Source organism: Mya arenaria, chromosome 12 (genome assembly GCF_026914265.1).
Source record: "Mya arenaria isolate MELC-2E11 chromosome 12, ASM2691426v1".
Taxonomy (NCBI): domain Eukaryota; kingdom Metazoa; phylum Mollusca; class Bivalvia; order Myida; family Myidae; genus Mya; species Mya arenaria.
The window spans coordinates 26,711,748-26,730,616 of record NC_069133.1 but is presented as its reverse complement, the minus strand read 5'-3'; the positions used below and the strand labels follow the sequence as shown (position 1 = coordinate 26,730,616).

The window sequence follows — 18,869 nt, the reverse complement described above, 5'->3', positions numbered from 1 at the left end:
TACATGTAATTAAACTGGCATCTACTTAAAACTACTGAGATAGTTTCTTTTACATTGGGAAATACTGAAATTATTTCAAATACCCATTTGAAGTAAAGACCCATTAAGTGTTTCTTAATCGGGAATTTTCCTATACTTTTAATATGAAATTTCAATAAGCATGTACTATCTTAAAAATGGGTATGATCATTCGAAGAAAAGAAGTATTTAACTTGTATGTATGTATGGTCATGCTCTACATTCAACACAATAAAATTATTTCATAAAAAAACTTAAATTATAACTTTAAAAAACTATTATACCATACCTAATAAATATACTACTGTAACAATACAAAATAAGAACAATTTATTTACCCATCATCTATGTCCACTCAAATCTTGAAACAAGAGAGATACTGTAGCCCACCACTTTTCTCGGGAAATGGGTGTTATCCGCGTAATATATCATTAAATGAGTGAAGATAATCATTCTGCGTTCATCTAGAAGGCTGTGGACAAGACGTGATTGACACATGTCTGATGGACTTTGCCAGTGGAAGCAGTTGATATATACATGCCACTGTAAAGTACATTTCAGATAGAATGCAAGGTTTTCTTGCAAATGATCAAAATGAAACGTAATATAAAATGTATGAAACATGATAGTTACATTTTTGTTGGACCATTTTCATAAATAATTCATATTTTTTACACACATACAGTCAAAACTCGCTACTCCGTTTTATTCGATGTTTTGGTTATTTCGAACTTTTTTTCGAATGTATTGGGTTAATTAAGTTAGACATGTTTTGTCAACCAATGATATCGAATGTTCGTTATCTCGAAGAATTTCCCGATGTCCCATCGACTTTGACATAGCGAGTTTTGACTGTGTTATTAAAACGTAACACACGGAAGCGAAATTTAAATGAGTTTCATCGAAAATAGTGTTTCAAAGGCTGAGTTCTTAGAAGTGTCGTCTATTGTCGTTGTACTGACATTAGATCTTGTTGTAAGAATATTGTCTCCTGGGACTATGTTAACGAACTGTCTTGCGCCCAAGTCTAGACTTAGACTCAAACGTGAATTTTGTACAGTTTCGAATCGTTATAATATTCAGCAAATTTCATTATTTAAACTCGACGAGGAAGAACGGTTAGAAATTGAAGATTTGCAGTTTTGCCACTTGAGTCTTTTGAGTCACTTGACATTGCCCCTGAATGCTGTCAGGGGAAATTATATGTGTTGCAGGGAAATTCTTTATTTAAAAGGTAATGAATTTGTTACTCTATAGTTTATAATCCATTCACTTGTTACTAGAATTAAAATATCTTGGGTATTTTGGGGGGAAATTAAAAGAAAACATTAGGACCCCTTAAACCCCATTAAAATCATAGTTTATTCTTGTATTGTCTTGGGAGATGGAACGCTCGTCAAATATTGCGCCCATGAAGGTGCGCACCCTTTGAACTGCGTTTGGCACGTGCGCACTTTATAGCCTGTCCACATACGTCCGATCTCAGATACAGCTCAATATCCCATCACTTAGTGACAGAAATTGAATCCCAGAATACAGATGGGCCTGTGATAGGTTTTGACCGTTTTCAATTACCGAGTCCAACAAAGCGTGTTATCAGTCCGTTTTCGCTGGAGGAGGCTTGCATGGAAATTTGGCAATGATTCTGTAAATGGCGTTCCAAACGACTCCAAAGCTACTATATGACAACATAGTTATACAGCTATAGCTGTAATTTATAGCTGTATTGTTTTGTATTTCAACGTATAGCTACAACTATAAAATAATGTAGCGGTACGTTGCACGACAGCTACAGTTGTATATTAACAACAGATTGTTAAACAAACATTTTTGGGGGGCTAAGAAACGGATATAGCGACTGCAGTAATTGTTGACTGTTGCAGAATTATTTTATGTCTCCAGCTGTAAAATTACAAATATACATAAGTTTATACAGCTGTAGCTGTACTTTGAAATTCAGCGGTAGCTTTCATTTTGCAGCTGTAGCTATATTCTAGCTCTACTCAGTTACTGTTAATTCTTGGTACCCCATGCCTGGCAGCTGTAAAGCTACAAATATACAGCTGTAGCTGTACTTTAAAATACAGCTGTAGCTACAATTTAGCTCTACTCAGTAACTGTTACTGTTAATTCCTGGTACCCCATGTCTGGAAGGCGGGAGATAATCTATACGCTCGCCAAAGCAACGTTCGTCTCATGGTTAGCAAGTGCCAACAGTCGAAGAACAATAACTCGTGTCTGAGGTAATATGAATGGCTATGGTACATGTAAAAACAAAGGGGGTTGTCACGGTACCAGGACTTATAAAAGTGTCAGTTGTGACCAAAACTAGGTCCAGACCCAAAAAACATGAGACCACCCTTATGTATAGTCTATATATAAGGGGGGTCACATGACAACCCCCTTTGTGTAAAAAACATATGTATATGCGTCTTAACAAGTGCAATGTATACAACTTCGGCAGAAATAAGGAATACTAGCTTTGGGCAATGCTAAATTTTTAAACATTTGGCAATCTAAGGGCCATAACTCTTAGTTCCTTTAGTTCCTGGGTGATAATTAAAGGTATTTGGGTGTTCACAATGTCTCAACTGTAGTTCGATATTGTTTATTTGTTGTAATAAGATGACATTTTGCACAGTGACATTATAACCAAGTTTGGTGTCATCGGATAGGCAAAACGGTGTTTCAATAAAGTTCAGCATAAAACTGACAATATAAAAAAGATGAGTGTTACCAAGTACGATGGCCATCAGTCAGATAGCGGTCAAGGATGATAACAGATATGACACAATTGGTTTTGATCGACAATCCAAGGGCCATACCTCTGGCAGGTTGGCGTGTCAATAAGCAAAAAAATATATGTAGGGTTAAGTTGCATTTATGAAAGGTTAGCTGTACCCTGTCCTTCTGTCTTCATTGAGACCAGAATGCGCACACTTGAGCCTTCAAAAAGTTAAATGCAGAAGCTAATAAATATTTCTGATTAAAATTTAAATAAATGATTATTAAAACTCAACATACAAACTTTACATAATTGGTAGTTGAAACCTCATATTACTTCAATTAAATACAATTCCTGAAATTTTCTGCCCAAGGCATAATGTTTCAAGTTATTCACAAACAATACAATGTGCCCTTTGTCTTCAGTAGTTCCTGTACCGACTCTGCAACACCCTGTCCGTTTTATTTTTTTTAAAACATGGCTCAAAGTTTTATTGCTTGCTTATGCTTCAAAATAAACATTTATAAAATATCCGAAAAAAATCATCATGAAATATTTTGCTAAAAATCTTTTAGCTCCGATAGTTAGAAATGAGCATTAAATTGATAAAAAAATAAACAAAGTGTGTCCTTTAATATTATTTATTTTACTGAAATTCAGAGGATTTAAACGTAAAGCTATTTTGGCTGAAAACTTGATAAAAATCCAAAAAAATCAAAAGGCCATAATTCTGTCAAAAATTGATGGATTCATAGGTTTTGAATTTGACCTATTTTGGAGAAAAATGGATAAAAAATAAAAATTCAAATGGCCATTATTTTGTCAAAAATTGATGGATTCTACAAAAATATGCATAATTGAGTTTGTTATGATGCCACCTCTTGAATAATATATAACTCGAGTACCGTATACCACATGAAATTATTTTTTACGTAGTTAATGCTACTCAAACCCTAAAATGTTTCACAATTTATTTGCATATATATTTCAACATAATAAGTCATAAACAAACATTCATGATGTATATATATATAATATATATATCGTCATTTCATGAATGTATACAAAACAAAACAAACACCGTGGCATATTTACTGACAAGCAATATTCTCATATACATAAAATCAAGTCAATCCAAGAGAAATTGTGACAATAAAATATCATTTACTCAAAACAAAATTTATTCAGTCCTGAATACAAACCACTTTAAATTTTATTTAAAAACATATCACATAAACAATTAATAATAAAACAAGAGCTGTCACAAAGACAGCACGCTCGACTATTCAGCCACTTTTCAATATAAGGATTGAAAAGTTTTGGCGAAACATGCACGGATCACTGTTAGATTAGATTTCAATGCAATACATGGTGTGCTGAGATGTAAACATAAATGTGATTCCATGCAAACTATTAACGAGAATTTCTAAGTCTAATAATAAAGGCCAAGGGCCATTATTTGCAAAATACAGTTATCTAACTTGGTTATTATTATATTAAGTTGGGTGGTTGAATACCATTGTATAAAGTCTCAATGCAATACATCAAATAGTTGCTGAGATATTATCCTATGTGTGCTAACATGCAAGACCTTAACCCGAATTTCTAAGTCGCATAGTAAAGGGGCAAAAATTATATATAATAAAAGATAGAGTTATCTTACTTGATTAAATAAGAAGGTTAAATAGATGGGAGCCTATGTGTAAAGTTTCAATGCAATACATGATGTATTTGCTGAGGTATTGACTTAAAAGTGGTTACATGCAAAACCTTAACCAGAATTTCTATGTCGAATGAAAAAGGGGCCATTATTTTAATTTAATGCAAACTGTAGTTATCTTACTTGGTTATATAAGTAGATGGTTGAGTACCATTGTATAAAGTCTCAATGCAATCCATCAAGTAAATGCTGAGATATTAACCTATGTGTGCTTACATGCAAAACCTTAACCAGAATTTCTAAGTCAAATAATAGGCCCATAATTTGCATAATATTCAAAAAAGTGTTATCTGGGAATCCATATCTAATGTTTCAATGCAATACATGATATATTTGCTGAGATATTGACTTAAATGTGGTTACATGCAAAACCTTAACCAGAATTTCTAAGTCGATTAATAAAGGGCAATTATTTGCATTAAATGCAAACTAGAGTTATCTAACTTGATTAATTTATTAGGTTGGATGGTTGAGTACCATTGTATCAAGTATCAATGCAATACCTCAAGTAGTTGCTGAGATATTAACCTATGTGTGCTTACATGCAAAACCTAAACCAGAATTTCTAAGTCGAATAATAAAGGGCAATTATTTGCATTAAATGCAAACTAGAGTTATCTAACTTGGTTAATTTAGTAGGTTGGATGGTTGAGTACCATTGTATCAAGTATCAATGCAATACCTCAAGTAGTTGCTGAGATATTAACCTATGTGTGCTTACACGCAAAACCTTAACCAGAATTTCTAAGTCGAATAATAAAGGCCTATTATTTGCATTATATTAAAAAAATTGTTATCTAACTTCATTAATTTAGTATGTAAGATAGTTGGGAATACATATCCAAAGTTTCAATGCAATAACTGATGTATTTACTGAGATAATGACTTAAAGGTGCTTACATGCAAAACCTTAACCAAGGTGTGACGCCAGCGCCGACGCCAGGGTGAGTAGTATAGCTCTCCTTATTCTTCGAATAGTCGCGCTAAAAAGGTGTTTTATACAAAAACCTGAGCAATCACCCGAAGCAGTGCATTTGTACATACACGCAGAAAAGGACTAGCGACACAAACATTACTATGAACATGATGTAAGATTATGTGCAACAACCTATTATTTACAACAAGATAATAATACTGCAAAGTAATGCTTGATGTTATGAAAATCAGAAAGCTGGCTGATATGAGCCATAAAAATTTATGATTTATTTCCGCAGGGGTGAGAGTGGTCTAGTGGTATAGGTGTCTGCCTCTCATCCAAGAGGTTAGGGCTCGATCCCCACTTGGGGTACTTCCTCATGGCCTCTCAAAAAGGACACAGAACTGGTTTCTGCCCAGTAAACAGACTCGAGAGTGATTCTACAGCCAATAGCTTTCGTGACAATCAAGCTAAAATAAATGAGTATATACTTAAATTTGTGATTACAAAATTTCTGATAAAAGTCTTAAATAAGAACTAATCCGACTAAATTTAGTACATTAAATTAGTAACAAGATTTTAACCTGGCAGCTTTGTCAAATATCCCGATAAATTACTGCGCTATGTGTACCGTGGGTGATTTGGCTAGGAAAATGTCACAATTTTGAAGTTTTTCACAGCCCTATAAAAAAATGCCCTTTTCTCACTTGAATATAGCACCCTCTTCAGGAGTACCCTGTCCCTTTTAAAACTTAGCTTAACCGTAGTTTTGGCACAAATATTTGATTGGCCTTTAAGGCTGCACTTTCACAGACTGAGCATTTTGACTTCTTTTAAAAATATATTTTGTATTGGAATGAACCAATCTTTGCGTAAATATCTGAGACCCAGTGACATAATATCATAAGATTGTATTTATAATATTTACGTTCACAAATTGTGTTTTGTGACTAAAAGCGTTTTTAACGTCTAATAAAATTTGGCATAAAACATCATTTTTTCAAGAGTAAATATGAAAAACTGCGATCAGATCCTTTGTAAGCAGTCTGATATCACTGGTTCTCAGACATTAACACAAAAATTGTCTCATTCTAAGACAAAAAAAAAGTTGTTGAAACGGTCCATCTGTGAGAGTGCAGCATTAATGTGTCTGAACATTCATACTCTGCCAACATCATACATGGCATTTTCTATTAAAAATCAAACAACACATTGTTCACAGTTAAAATGCTTCGGTACTTTCATGTACCAACAAAACACTTAATTTAATCACTTCAGTGTCTACATCAGCATTTCAGTGTCAATTTCACAATTGAACATTGAGCCTCTAAGGTTCAATTGGTTCCTGCTACATGTAGCTCTAATTCATTCTGGCAAGCACTTGTTGATGACTTGTTCCTGCTAGCTCTTATTTTTTCCTAAATTGGTTCCTGCTAGCTGGTGTTTCTGATTGGTTCCTTTTTGCAAACATTTCTGATTGGCTCCTGCTAGCATGTGTTTCTGATTGGTTCCTTTTTGCAAACATTTATGGTTGGTTCCTACTAGCATTGTTTCTGATTGGTTCTTTTTTGCAAACACTTCTGGTTGGTTCCTGCTAGCAATTGTTTCTGATTGGTTCTTGCTAGCAATTGTTTCTGATTGGTTCCTACTTGCATGAGTTTCTGATTGGTTCTTCTTTGCAAACATTCCTGGTTGGTTCCTGCTAGCATGTGTTTCTGGTTGGTTCCTGCTAGCATGTGTTTCTGATTGGTTCCTGCTAGCATGTGTTTCTGGTTGGTTCCTGCTAGCATGTGTTTCTGATTGGTTCCTGCTAGCATGTGTTCCTGGTTGGTTCCTGCTAGCATGTGTTTCTGGTTGGTTCCTGCTAGCATGTGTTTCTGGTTGGTTCCTGCTAGCATGTGTTTCTGATTTGTTCCCTAGTTGATTGTTGGGAAGGCACCTGTTGATGCTGGAAATCTTGGATTTTCACATGGGATTTCACGAGGTTTTTTGTCGCAACATGGAGCTCCTCAAGGAACGCGGGCATAGCTGTTATGGAATATAAACCACATATTAGATTTAAAGACACTATTTAGAGCACATAATAGCAATCTATTAAAACAAAATTAATATTAGAAAAAAACATGACTCAGTGCAGTGCTGCTGTTGTTGTTTTTTCACCAAATATTTTTTATCTGCTTTTCGAACATTTAGGCCAAACTTTGCTCAATCCAAGACAAAACAAGAGATGTTTGTCAAACTGATATGTCATTGACATTTGTTGCCTTTGAGGCAGTCATACGATAATGACTATTCAAAGTGTGAAGATGGTACATTTTTTAATCATGTTCAAATGATAACTGATATTTGCGAATAAACATGTTTACTCTAAGTAGCAGGGAATAAGTAAATATGACATAAATTTTAATGACATATATGAATTGTGACCGTGACCTTTGACTCTAGGAACTCAAAATCCATATGGGTCATCTACTGGTCACCCCCCGCCTAAATGTCAAGTTTCAGGGCAGACTAGCTCTTTGTCTTCAAATCACTGTGACCTTTGACCTGATGACCTCTTAAATCAAAAGGGGTCATGTACTGGTCAGGCCAAACCTCCAAGTCAAGTTTAAGGGTCATGGGTGCAAGCATTGAAGAGTTATCACTTGGACGTTTTTGCATTCATGGTCACTGTGACTTTAACCTGATGGCCCCTAAAATCAATTAGGGTCATTTACTTGTCAGACCCAACCTTCATGTAAAGTTTGATGAACATAGGTTCAGGAATTGTTTATTTGCATTCAAGGTCACTATGATCTTGACCTGTAACCCAGTGACCCTTAAAATCACAAGGGATCATCTACTGGTCAGGCCCAACGTCAAAGTAAAGTCTGAGGGCCATGGGTGCAGATATTGTTGACTTATCACTCGAACAATCTTTTTGCATTCAAGGTCACTGTGACTTTAACCTGATGGCCCCTAAAATCAATAAGGGTCATTCACTTGTCAGACCCCAACTTTATCTCAAGTTTGATGAACATAGGTTCAGGAATGGTTTATTTGCATTCAAGGTCACTATAACCTTAACCTTTGACCCAGTGACCCGTAAAATCACTAGGGATCATCTACTGGTCAGGCCCAACCTCAAAGTCAAGTCTGAGGGCCATGGGTGCAGGCATTGTTGAGTTATCACTCGGACAACCTTTTTGCATTTAAGGTCACTGTGACCTTGACCTGCTGAACCCTAAAATCAATAGAGTCAGCTACTGGTAAGGACCAGCCTCATTGTCACTTTTGATGACCATAGTTGAGTTATCAATCGGACCAGATTTGATAGCCTTTTCCAGTTAAAGGTCACTGTGCCCTGAGCTTTGACCCGATGATACCTTAAATCAAAACGGGTCATCTACTGGTCACCCCAACTTTCATGTTAAGTTTGATGACCATAGGTCTAGGAATCGTTGAGTTACACTCGGACAAGCTTTGGTCTACCGACGGACTGACCTTTAGATAGACATGTGCAAAGGAATATACCCCCACTTCTTCAAGGGGGGTGAGAGTGCAACTTTAAGTGTTTCATTGAAATGGGATGATCCTTCACTTACTTCTAATAAAAATACTTTTAATAAAAAATCAGAAAAAATGCAATACTAACATGACTGAGTGAGCTTGTTAATTATATAGGTTGGAACATATAGATGAGGGTTGTCATAGTAGGACATCACATAGTCGAACCCATTCTCCTCAAACTTGCTGTGTGGCCGGATGACCATCTGGGACGAGTACTCAGCCACCCGTACAAACTGCTTTGTCTCGGGAAACTGCGGGTGCTGTACAGACTTGGCCATCAACATCATGTAGTTCTGTTCAGGATCAACCTGGCAATGGACAGTAGCGTCAACCTAGTTAGGGCTGTGCAAATGTATTCCATACATAGTTATTAACTTCGGAAAATGACTTAAGATAGGAAATGACTTAAGATGTTTTATGAATACGGCACCTGATTCCTCAAGCCAGTATTAATGTTGAGGACATAAAAACAATCCCCTTGCCATTTGTGATTTGCCTACAGGTTTTACAGGCAGGGTTCGAATTTAGACTCGCATACTCGCAAAATGCGAGCGACATTTGGAAATTGCGAGTGACTTTTATTCAAGCTCGCAAAATTCTGCAAGTGTTTTTTTCTAGACCACAAAATGTTAAAAGGAAAGTAGAATAAACATGAACTTAATTCCGCTATGTAGTCGAGTGTAAACAGCCTATAAGTGGCATGTTTACACTACCGGTATAAAGAAGACAGTACGGAGTCACGCTCTAGTAGGTTTTCAAAAATAGAACAAATACGGAAAAGGCCGAGTTATATCTCGAATCTTTCCGGGATGCTCCGAGGCGTGCATAATACAGGTTACACACCACCATTGTTATTCCCTATATAATTCAATGTAAAATTATAATTTTTAGACAACATTTAAAGGCATTTCCAGCGAATGCAGGCTATGATAACCACATATATTCTTAAAAGTTCAAGCTATTTTAAGCCAATAAAAAAGGGGGGTCAAGTTATTCCTAAGAAAAATCACTCCACTTGAAACAAACTCTAAAAATTGCACCGTCCACCATGACAGTTCTTCCAAAATGACCTTTCAACTATAGGGCAGCGGTTTATGCTTTAATCTCTACTCTAAATGATAAATCAAGCAAGAATAGATACTAAAGGTATAATAGTTTCAGGAATAATGATATTTTTGATTTACAGTGTATTGAGCAGGTGAAAACATGTCTATCAATCATACGAACATTTTTTTTTTATTGAGAATTTTCCACACAACGGAAGTACATATGACGTAATGGTGACGTCATTCCTACAAAGTAAATACGAATGATGTAATCAACTAGCTCAATCAATGGCTAAATTTAGCGCCTTTGCGCACTATATGTAAACCCCATCATCCTTTGAATACATTTCCGCCCAACTGTCAAAATGAACAGACTTCGTTGATCGATATATTTCATGGTCCAAAGTATCCACGCTACATTTACTGTTGCTTTTTTATTTTAAATTTATTATTTTATTGTTTTTAATTCTTATAGACCTAATGAAATCTGTAGCGTGCTTGTCGAATGGGTATTAAATTACCCGATGACGAGGGTAAATATACAAAGTGAACAATGTCAAATTATTGGACAGCTTTGTTATCAAAAAGCTGCCAGCATCTGACGAGTCTTTCCATACCCTCCAAATAGAATAAGCCATCAACAAGTTCTAGTAGTCGAGTCACTCAAGATTGATACTTTTTAATATTCATAATATGTCTTAGGTGTTAATTTCTACTTTAATTAGACAATATTATAAGGTAATAAAGCAAATAATAAAATTGCAAGTTGATTTGTCATTTTGCGAGTTGCCTCAAAATGCACTCGCAAAATTTTGCGAGTGCTCCTCAAAGTTAAATTTGAACCCTGACAGGTTTAAGATTTGTAAAGTTATGACTTCAGTCCGTCTTAACTGGGTTGCCCGAAGACTGGGACAAGTTAGTAAATACTGTTTCTGGCAAGTCAAAATTCCCAGGTGCTTGCCCGATCGGGCAAGTGCATTTTTCCAAAATTTAGATCCCTATGTTTTCATAATTTCTTCAGCAACAATTCACAAATCCTGATTGAATGTTTTTATTATATTCAACTATTGGCTTCTGTACATTTACGCATGAATTGGTTATTTTGGGCAAGTAAAACTGTTTTTGGGCAAGTGGTTTTCTTCAATTACTGCCCCTAAAGGACAAGTGCTGAAATTTTTTTAAGGCAAAGACTGACTTAGAACCTTTAACGAAACAGGCTCTAGGGGATCTTTGTCGTATCTTCAATAATCTTAAACCTGTTTAAATACCAAAAATAACAAAAAAGTGTATTTTTATTTCCACAATACTGTGTTCATTTTTAATAGAGCCTAAAGTTTAATGACTTCAAAATGTAGCGAAATAATGCAAATATGTAACTTAGATAATATCAATTTATGATTTAGATTTTTAACAAAGTCAAGGACTTCAAGCATCTTTTCTGCCACTTGAAGAGTTTTTCAGAGTGTTCAGTCTCACGCATATATATATGTTGTATTAGAGCAGTAATCAAAATTAGACTTTTGGATGAACAAGCCTGAATTTTCATACTACCGGGTAATGCTTTGCATCAAATTTTTTAACAAGCCCTGCTATATAACATTCAGAAATTGAGCAAGCCCGGAAGACATTTTACCAATGCAGGGCTTGCGGGCTTGTGTTAATTTTGACCACGGTTAGAGACATCATTTTGATAATTAAATTCCCATTACAAATTAGGCTACTGACTATAGATTTTCATCATGTTAACCATTATTACCTTGTATCGCCGAACATACAAATAGTCCCTATCATACAGGATCCCCAACTGAAATATATAAAGAAAGATTATATTAAGAAAGTCAATAAGCTGTGAATCAAATATGCAAATACAATTATACATTATACTACATGTAAGTCAGACTTGCTGGTTTTACAAAAATTTAAACACGACATCTGACACTTCAGCTGCAGGCAGATTGATGAATAGTCATAAAGCAAACATTCATGGCATGTGAAGTTTAATTGATAAGTGTTCAAAGTTCACATGTATATTCAATGACTGTAATTTAAAGCAGAGGGGGGGGGGGGGGGGGGGGGGGGGGGGGATGGGGGAGGAGGGATGGAGGTGGCTCTGTTTAAGGTGTTTTGGTGGATATTCAACCACACAAATATATGTACTAACTCTTCATTTAAAACAAACGTAGCCAATTTCGTTGCTATACTTTGCCTAGATATGATAAAATAATACAGGTAACAGATTTTGAGAAACCTTAATGTTGGCATTTGATTCATATTGAAATAGTACATTTTAAACAACAATAAAATCATTTCGACAAATCAATGCAGTCAATTAATATGAGACGATTTGATGAACATGCACGAAATCTTACACAAGTTGTTGGCATTTTTTCTTACAAGCCCTATTGTTTAAAATGCAGAATTTGAGCAAGTCTGAAGGCATTAAGCAGTGAAGAGCCCGTGGGAGTGTGCTTATTTCAACCAATGGTTACAATGGTGTCTTTGACCTTTTTGTAATAAATTCTGTCTAAGCCCAAAGCAAGCTTGAACTTGTAGAGAAACTGGGTTTAATTAAAAGCCTAATGTATATATTTGAGGTTGGGAGATCTAATCTCATTCTTATAAAATCATTTTGTATTCCAGCTTGTAGTTTTTTTTCTTCATTTCTATAAATGCAATTGATTATTTCGATTTCCATGTAGACCTCTACTTTTAAAGCTGGTTATCCCTACGACTCTTTCCCTGGTATAAAACGAAGCTACATGTAGGGTTCTTGATGGAAGGGTTATGGAAGCGTGCTGCACCCTGTATTTTTTCATGAGCACCCTTCTGCCCTCATTGTGACCCCTTCTGCCTTCATAGAATGAAATGCTCCAGACTGTCAAATATTTATTTTCCAGTCTTTAAAACTTAAATAAAATTATAAATTTACACACTTCACATATCTGGCAGTTAAAACTTAATATTACTTAAACAAAATTCTAACAATTCTTGCAAAAGCACGCGCATGTCCCTTTTCTGCAGTACTCTGTCTTTTTACTTGGCTACACAGGGTTCAAACAGCCAGACACGCAAAACAATCAAGGAGTTTTCAAGGAGATTTTAAGGACCTTTATTTGATTTTCAAGGAACAACTGGTGGTACTGTTATGCATATTTGTCTTATGTTTTTCCAACATTGTGCCGTATTTCAAAGCAGACTTGCCCAACTGATATTAATAAAGACTTTTATGCAATTTTATATACATTGTTTTGTGCTTATTTTCGAGGTCAACCAGCCAACAGAGAATAGCAAAGAGCTGCAAGCGAAGCATCCACTAAGATCAATCTTTCTTGGAAGATGGACTGTTTACTACAGACACTTAAATGGGAGCAGATCAAGAAATTTAAGGACTATTTCTGAAAATACAAGCACTTTTCAAGGCAAAATAAAAATTTAAGTAGTTTTAAGGATTTTTTTTAGCAAATTTAAGTTTCAGCCAGCAGCATAAATCCAAGTACTTTCTTAGTCTGTGAGAAACCTGCTACACGTACAGAGATTCAATCGAAAGTCAACTTGAATGTTTTTTATACTCACATATTTCCAAACCATTTGGTCCTAAGCTAAAAGCTGAGATTCCAAGAATAACATTTATGACAAGTGAGTAAAATTACGAAATAAAAATGCATTCTGATGATGTGGGTATTAAAGAATGATGCATCCTCAACAGTGTTCTCAAAACCCCCCAGATAGCAGCCATAATGGATGGTTCAAATGACAATTGGGCCCATTCAAGTATGCAAAAATAAGTGAATTGTTAAGGAAAATGCGTAGTAGCTGGTCGGTTACTTTATGGGATAGTTCAACTGAAACTTATTGAGAACCCTACCTCAGAAAGAACTAGGCCCCAGTTCCTTGAAACATCTTAAATCCCTTATTTATAACAGAATTAAGCTAAGTTCACTATTTTTGTTAAGGTATAATTTGTGCCACATTTACATTCTTAAGAATTGCTGAACTTCAAAAGGAAATTATCTGTATGCTTATCACAATTAGCTATTTATTATTTTTATTTAGTTAAATCATGCTTAAGCAAGAAATTTTGCTTAATAAAATAAGCTATTTAAGCGTGCTTAAGAAGTTTCGAGAAATTAGGGCTGGGAATCCAAGACCAGGGATGCTATGGGAATCATTGGGCCGAATGTTCAGAACTTTGTCAACATGCTTTATGAGATCTTTGTTAACTTTTAAACATGAATTATTTGATGATGTGCTCAGATAATTAATTAAATAAAACATAAGCACAGCTGATATAGTTGTCACAAATCTGAAAATTGGGTAATTCCATGCCAAATAACTTCCAAATGTACAACTTGGTTGAATTTAGAAAAATGACAACAGAGTTTATGTAAGTACTATTAAAATAAGAGTGAACGTCACTACATTATTTTTGTTGTAATTTGGATTTCTTTTTCATTGATTGGGAAAAAATCGGACTATATTACTTTGGGAATGCGGTTGATAATAGGACTCTACAAAAGGGGAAAGAAATACTAAGCATATTGCATACTAACGGGGAAATGTGTAGCCCAGTAGACAATCTCTGAGCCTGTCTCCTGATCTTCCGCAACCTTCTCCAGCTGCACTATGTGACGGTCCCATTGCTTACGGTAGTCCAGGTCCAGCTGGTGAAATCATACAAGAATGTTACATGAATGCATACAAAATAGCGATCAAACAGTAAGGGGAAAAAACAGTAGCCAGATCATTGGCTGAGACAAAAAAATGATCTAGGCTAAAAAAATATCCTTTCAGATAAGTTTCATTGGGATCCAGTGACACCATAAGTGTCATAATGTGATTCACAGAGTTCGATACTAACGGCGTCACAGGATCCCAACAACACCACATTACAAGGAGGGACACCAGAACCTTTTTTAGACTTAGGTCCGGTGTTTTGTTGGTACATCATTTTTTAGCATTAAGTAAATAAGGAACCCAAAATTAGTTTAAATTTAAGCAGAAAATTATTCAATGGTAAATAAAATACTTTATTTACATTTTTTAGCACAGGTGGTTAAATGGACTCCAGGCCTCAAGCAGGGACACTTGATTTCAACTTGTTGTGTCCCTTTAGGCATAACCCTGAATCATGAATGTCAATGTACATTGTATACTGCTTGTCTGCTTATCTGGTTTATTTAAAAATCTCTAATGTGCCTCAGATTGATATACCAGTGATCTTTTCCACTATTTCAGGAAAGGTGGCATGCTCTTTGATAGAAAAAAATAGCTTTGTTTTAGCAAAAAAAGTGGAAAAATACTCACATTATTCATGTATAATATAAATTTAACTCGTTTTCAAACCTTTTATTCAACAAACCTATCAACATATTCATTAATTGCATTACTGGTATATTGCTTCATTTGCTGTTAAGTAGTCAAAGCTCCTTTTTTTAAGGGGATTTTTTTTTACCTCAGTAGAGGATTTTCTTTTATACTTTTCAGAAGGGGAATGGGGCCGAATTAGAGCCAAAAAAGGGCCGGACCCCGCCCCTCCCTCCCCATTGTTAACACATGTAGTGAAGGTCACTATTACCTCAACCTTTGACCCCAAAATCAATAGGGTTTATCTTCTGACCATTAGCAATGGGTGTACAGGTATGAAGACTCTACACCTAGCTATTCAAGTCATTGGAATCAAATGTGTGACAATGTTGACGCCAGAAAAAAGAATCCTTATGTGTAAGTCATGTTTCACAGCAGACGCAAATTAAATACAGTCAAAACTAGCTACTCTGTTTTCTCAATGTTCTGGTAACCGGTATGTTGAGCTTATTTTGAATATGTTGTGTTTATCAAGAAATGTTTTGTTTGTCGGTTATATCAATTTTTTGTTATCTCGAATAATTTCCAGCAGTCAAACTTTTAGATAGCGGGTTTTGCCTGTACTGGAAACAAACCTCAGATAATGACTAAAAGTGATAAAAAATTGAAGAGCAAGAATGACATATTTCTCTGCTTATCACTAGAATTTTAAATTTCTTCTGTGCTATTTTGATATTACTCACACTCATTTCAAAATATTGAATGTAAAATAGAATAATAATGCATAATTTGCAGTACCTGAATATTGAAAAACGCTGTTGCTGGAATATCCTTGTATGAGCCATGTACTGGAAAAAACCAGATTGATGAAATACAATGTGTTTAACTATCATTAAAATCATTTTAAAAAAGAATAGAAACTAGCACTTAATCCGAGTTCATGAGTCATTTTTCAAATTTCCCTCCAGCCCCCCTTCCTGAACATTTTGAAATTGAGTGTTTCATTCCCTGCATTCTATGGGCAGTTCAGAAGATGCTTTGATAAATTTTATTTCTAAAACTCAAGAAAAGTATGAATAAGCCCAAACAAAAAGGTTGTGTAAAATATGACAAAGCCTGTAAATCATACATTGACTATATAATGTTATTTTATATAATACAACCAATTAAACTCTCACTTCTATATTTGTAGAGCGATGTACCAGGTACGGGACATCTCCACAGTTTGAAGCTTTCCTTGTTGAAGACCAACTCCCATACATCTCCTGACTTGTCATGGAATGGCGTATCAGCAATCTTGTGGTCAAAGAATGGTCTCAAGTCTTCTTCAATTCTGAAGACAATAAGGATCTATGATCTATTAAATGTTAGAGACATTGTGGTCATATAGCATCTATGATTTATTGTTTTCTTTCAATTCATTCAGTAAACATATCAATTTTCTCCTAAAATAAAAAAAAAAAATGATTTAATTTTCTTGTGAAAATGACATGTAAAATAATTACATTTTACTCTATGCTCCTAAATTGGATTTAAAAGTGAGAGTGAGCTAACATTTCATAACAGTGAATATATCAAATTGTTATTTCACTGTTTCAAACAGTGAATTAACATTTTTATCTCACTGATAAATCTCCAAATCATCAAAAATAATAAAATTAAGCGTAAGACCAGGGGTCGACACTAATCATTTTTCCATGGGATCTCGAAGGGACACCAACATTTGAAATCAGGTGTCCCTTCCTGAAATTAGGAGTCCCTTCCACTTTTTACATTTTTTTCATTGTTGAGCCTGTTTTAATATTAATTCAACATCCTTTTACTTTTCAATTTGTAATGCAAGTATACACCACCATATTATAAATTTATTAGCAGCATGTAATGACAGGTTAGTAGCACTGAATGGCAGTGAGGTATATTTTGGTCTCTAAGTTGGTAGATTGGGTTCAAAAGCGGGAGAATGTCTAAGTCCCTTTTGTTTTCAGTCAAAAACAGAGATGGATAAAATGTAAAGAAAAACTTGATGTTGTTACTATTTTTAGATTTTTGGAAAATACGCATAAAATACATCATGGTTCAGGGTCTTGTCAAATGTCGGTGCTTTTCATTAAGAAACTGTAGGAATATTACATCTGGCTTGTGAAAACTCCAATCAATATTTAGTAGAGCTGTTGATAAATCAATCAGACTGCCCAACAGTCGTAGTGCATACTGGAAGAGCAGACGACCAAAAATTGTGTATACATGTTAATTTTCGCGCCAAAAAGTCATAATTTTTTTTAAATTGATTGAATTAATGAATAAAACCCTGCAAATTTTATTTCATTATTTTTTTATCAAAGCATAAAATATATGTCTTTAAAATTAACAAAGAATATTGATAAGTTGAATGCCAATTAACACAGAATGCTGAATGTAGGATGCTGTTCTTTTGTGTCGTAAATGTTACTGTAAATACTCAAAGGTCGTATCATATTATATAAAAGGTATCACCAGAGTTGGCATCTTTTTGGGCGGTTCTGACACATAAGCAAAACAATTCCACATAAGTATTTTACCGATAATAAATCTTTGTCAGCTCTGACCTTGTTTAAAATGTAAACAACAAAACGGAAGCGTTAACCTGCATGCGCCTTGTGAAATGACCTGTTTATCTATAGATTCATGACGTAACTATTGTCAAATAGTCAGCTATACTTTCGCTTTGATGAGTCTGATAATGATAATTAATAATATCGTTTTGACATGTGCTGTCAAGAAATTTAGGGGAGCCCGAATTTAGGTAATAAATTAATTAAATGCTACTTATTTATTGATATTTAGCGTTAATCAGTCAAAAATTTAAGTGTCCCGACGGAATACCGGACTTCGAAGTTCAGGTGTCCCTCCTGAATAATTGGTGTCCTCGGGATCCCGGGACCCCGTTAGTGTCGAACACTGGTAAGACTATACTTAGTTTTATTTTTTGAGTTGTTAAAATAGATGACATTAAAATGCCAAGTTAGTCAAAAACTTTAAAACATTTAGTGTTGACAGAGTAAAAAAAAATCCGGTCAGGACCTTCAGTTTTCACCATGTCCGAGTTTTCCATGTGATTATACCTTGTCATATCTGTTTCTGACACCCGGTTTCCTTTCCAATCAAAGAATGCAGCTCCTAACAGAAACAACATCTTTTCCTGAGGATTTGCTTTCACAAGACTTGACAACTTCTCTAAAAATTGTGCTGGGGATTTCTTTCCATACAGATTGCGATATAGCTGAACGATTTGCAGGGTACGCTTCACTCTGTGAGCAGCAATCATGTTACATTGTAAACCTACTGCCTTTAACATTGTCATTTGGTCTTGCATAAACTTCATGCACTGACTTTTCCATGCCCCACCCGCTAAACTGGACAACGTGTTCCACTTCGCAAACATTTTCTCCTGTGACTGGCGGCAGGAGCTCTGAAAGAACCTGTGAAAAAACATCTTAAAATTTGACATCTCTGATCGGTCACTAACTAATGCACTAAATGGTTCCGATTTCGCCGAATGTCTTTGAAAGTCGTCGCCAGCTGTCAAACCGTTATGAAAGGTAACCTCGTGTA

At 35.1% G+C, this 18,869-nt stretch overlaps 2 protein-coding genes across 2 annotated transcripts in view; both read right to left on the bottom strand.

Moving 5' to 3' along the window:
- The window catches only part of LOC128210574 (chromaffin granule amine transporter-like), a 20,290-nt gene extending 13,040 nt beyond the window's left edge, over positions 1 to 7,250 (bottom strand). The window contains exon 1 of the mRNA XM_052914926.1: positions 6,956 to 7,250. Coding sequence (XP_052770886.1) covers positions 6,956 to 7,250 — 295 coding nt within the window. The remainder of the gene's footprint in view (positions 1 to 6,955) is intronic.
- On the bottom strand, positions 3,716 to 18,869 carry LOC128211805 (stAR-related lipid transfer protein 7, mitochondrial-like). The gene is made up of 7 exons (XM_052916877.1): positions 18,380 to 18,869; positions 16,457 to 16,611; positions 16,077 to 16,126; positions 14,525 to 14,635; positions 11,731 to 11,778; positions 9,014 to 9,236; positions 3,716 to 7,407 (listed from the first exon to the last, which is right to left on the bottom strand). The coding sequence occupies exons 1-7, from the start codon at positions 18,763 to 18,765 to the stop codon at positions 7,271 to 7,273; spliced, it is 1,110 nt and encodes a 369-aa protein (XP_052772837.1). The 5' UTR covers positions 18,766 to 18,869; the 3' UTR covers positions 3,716 to 7,270.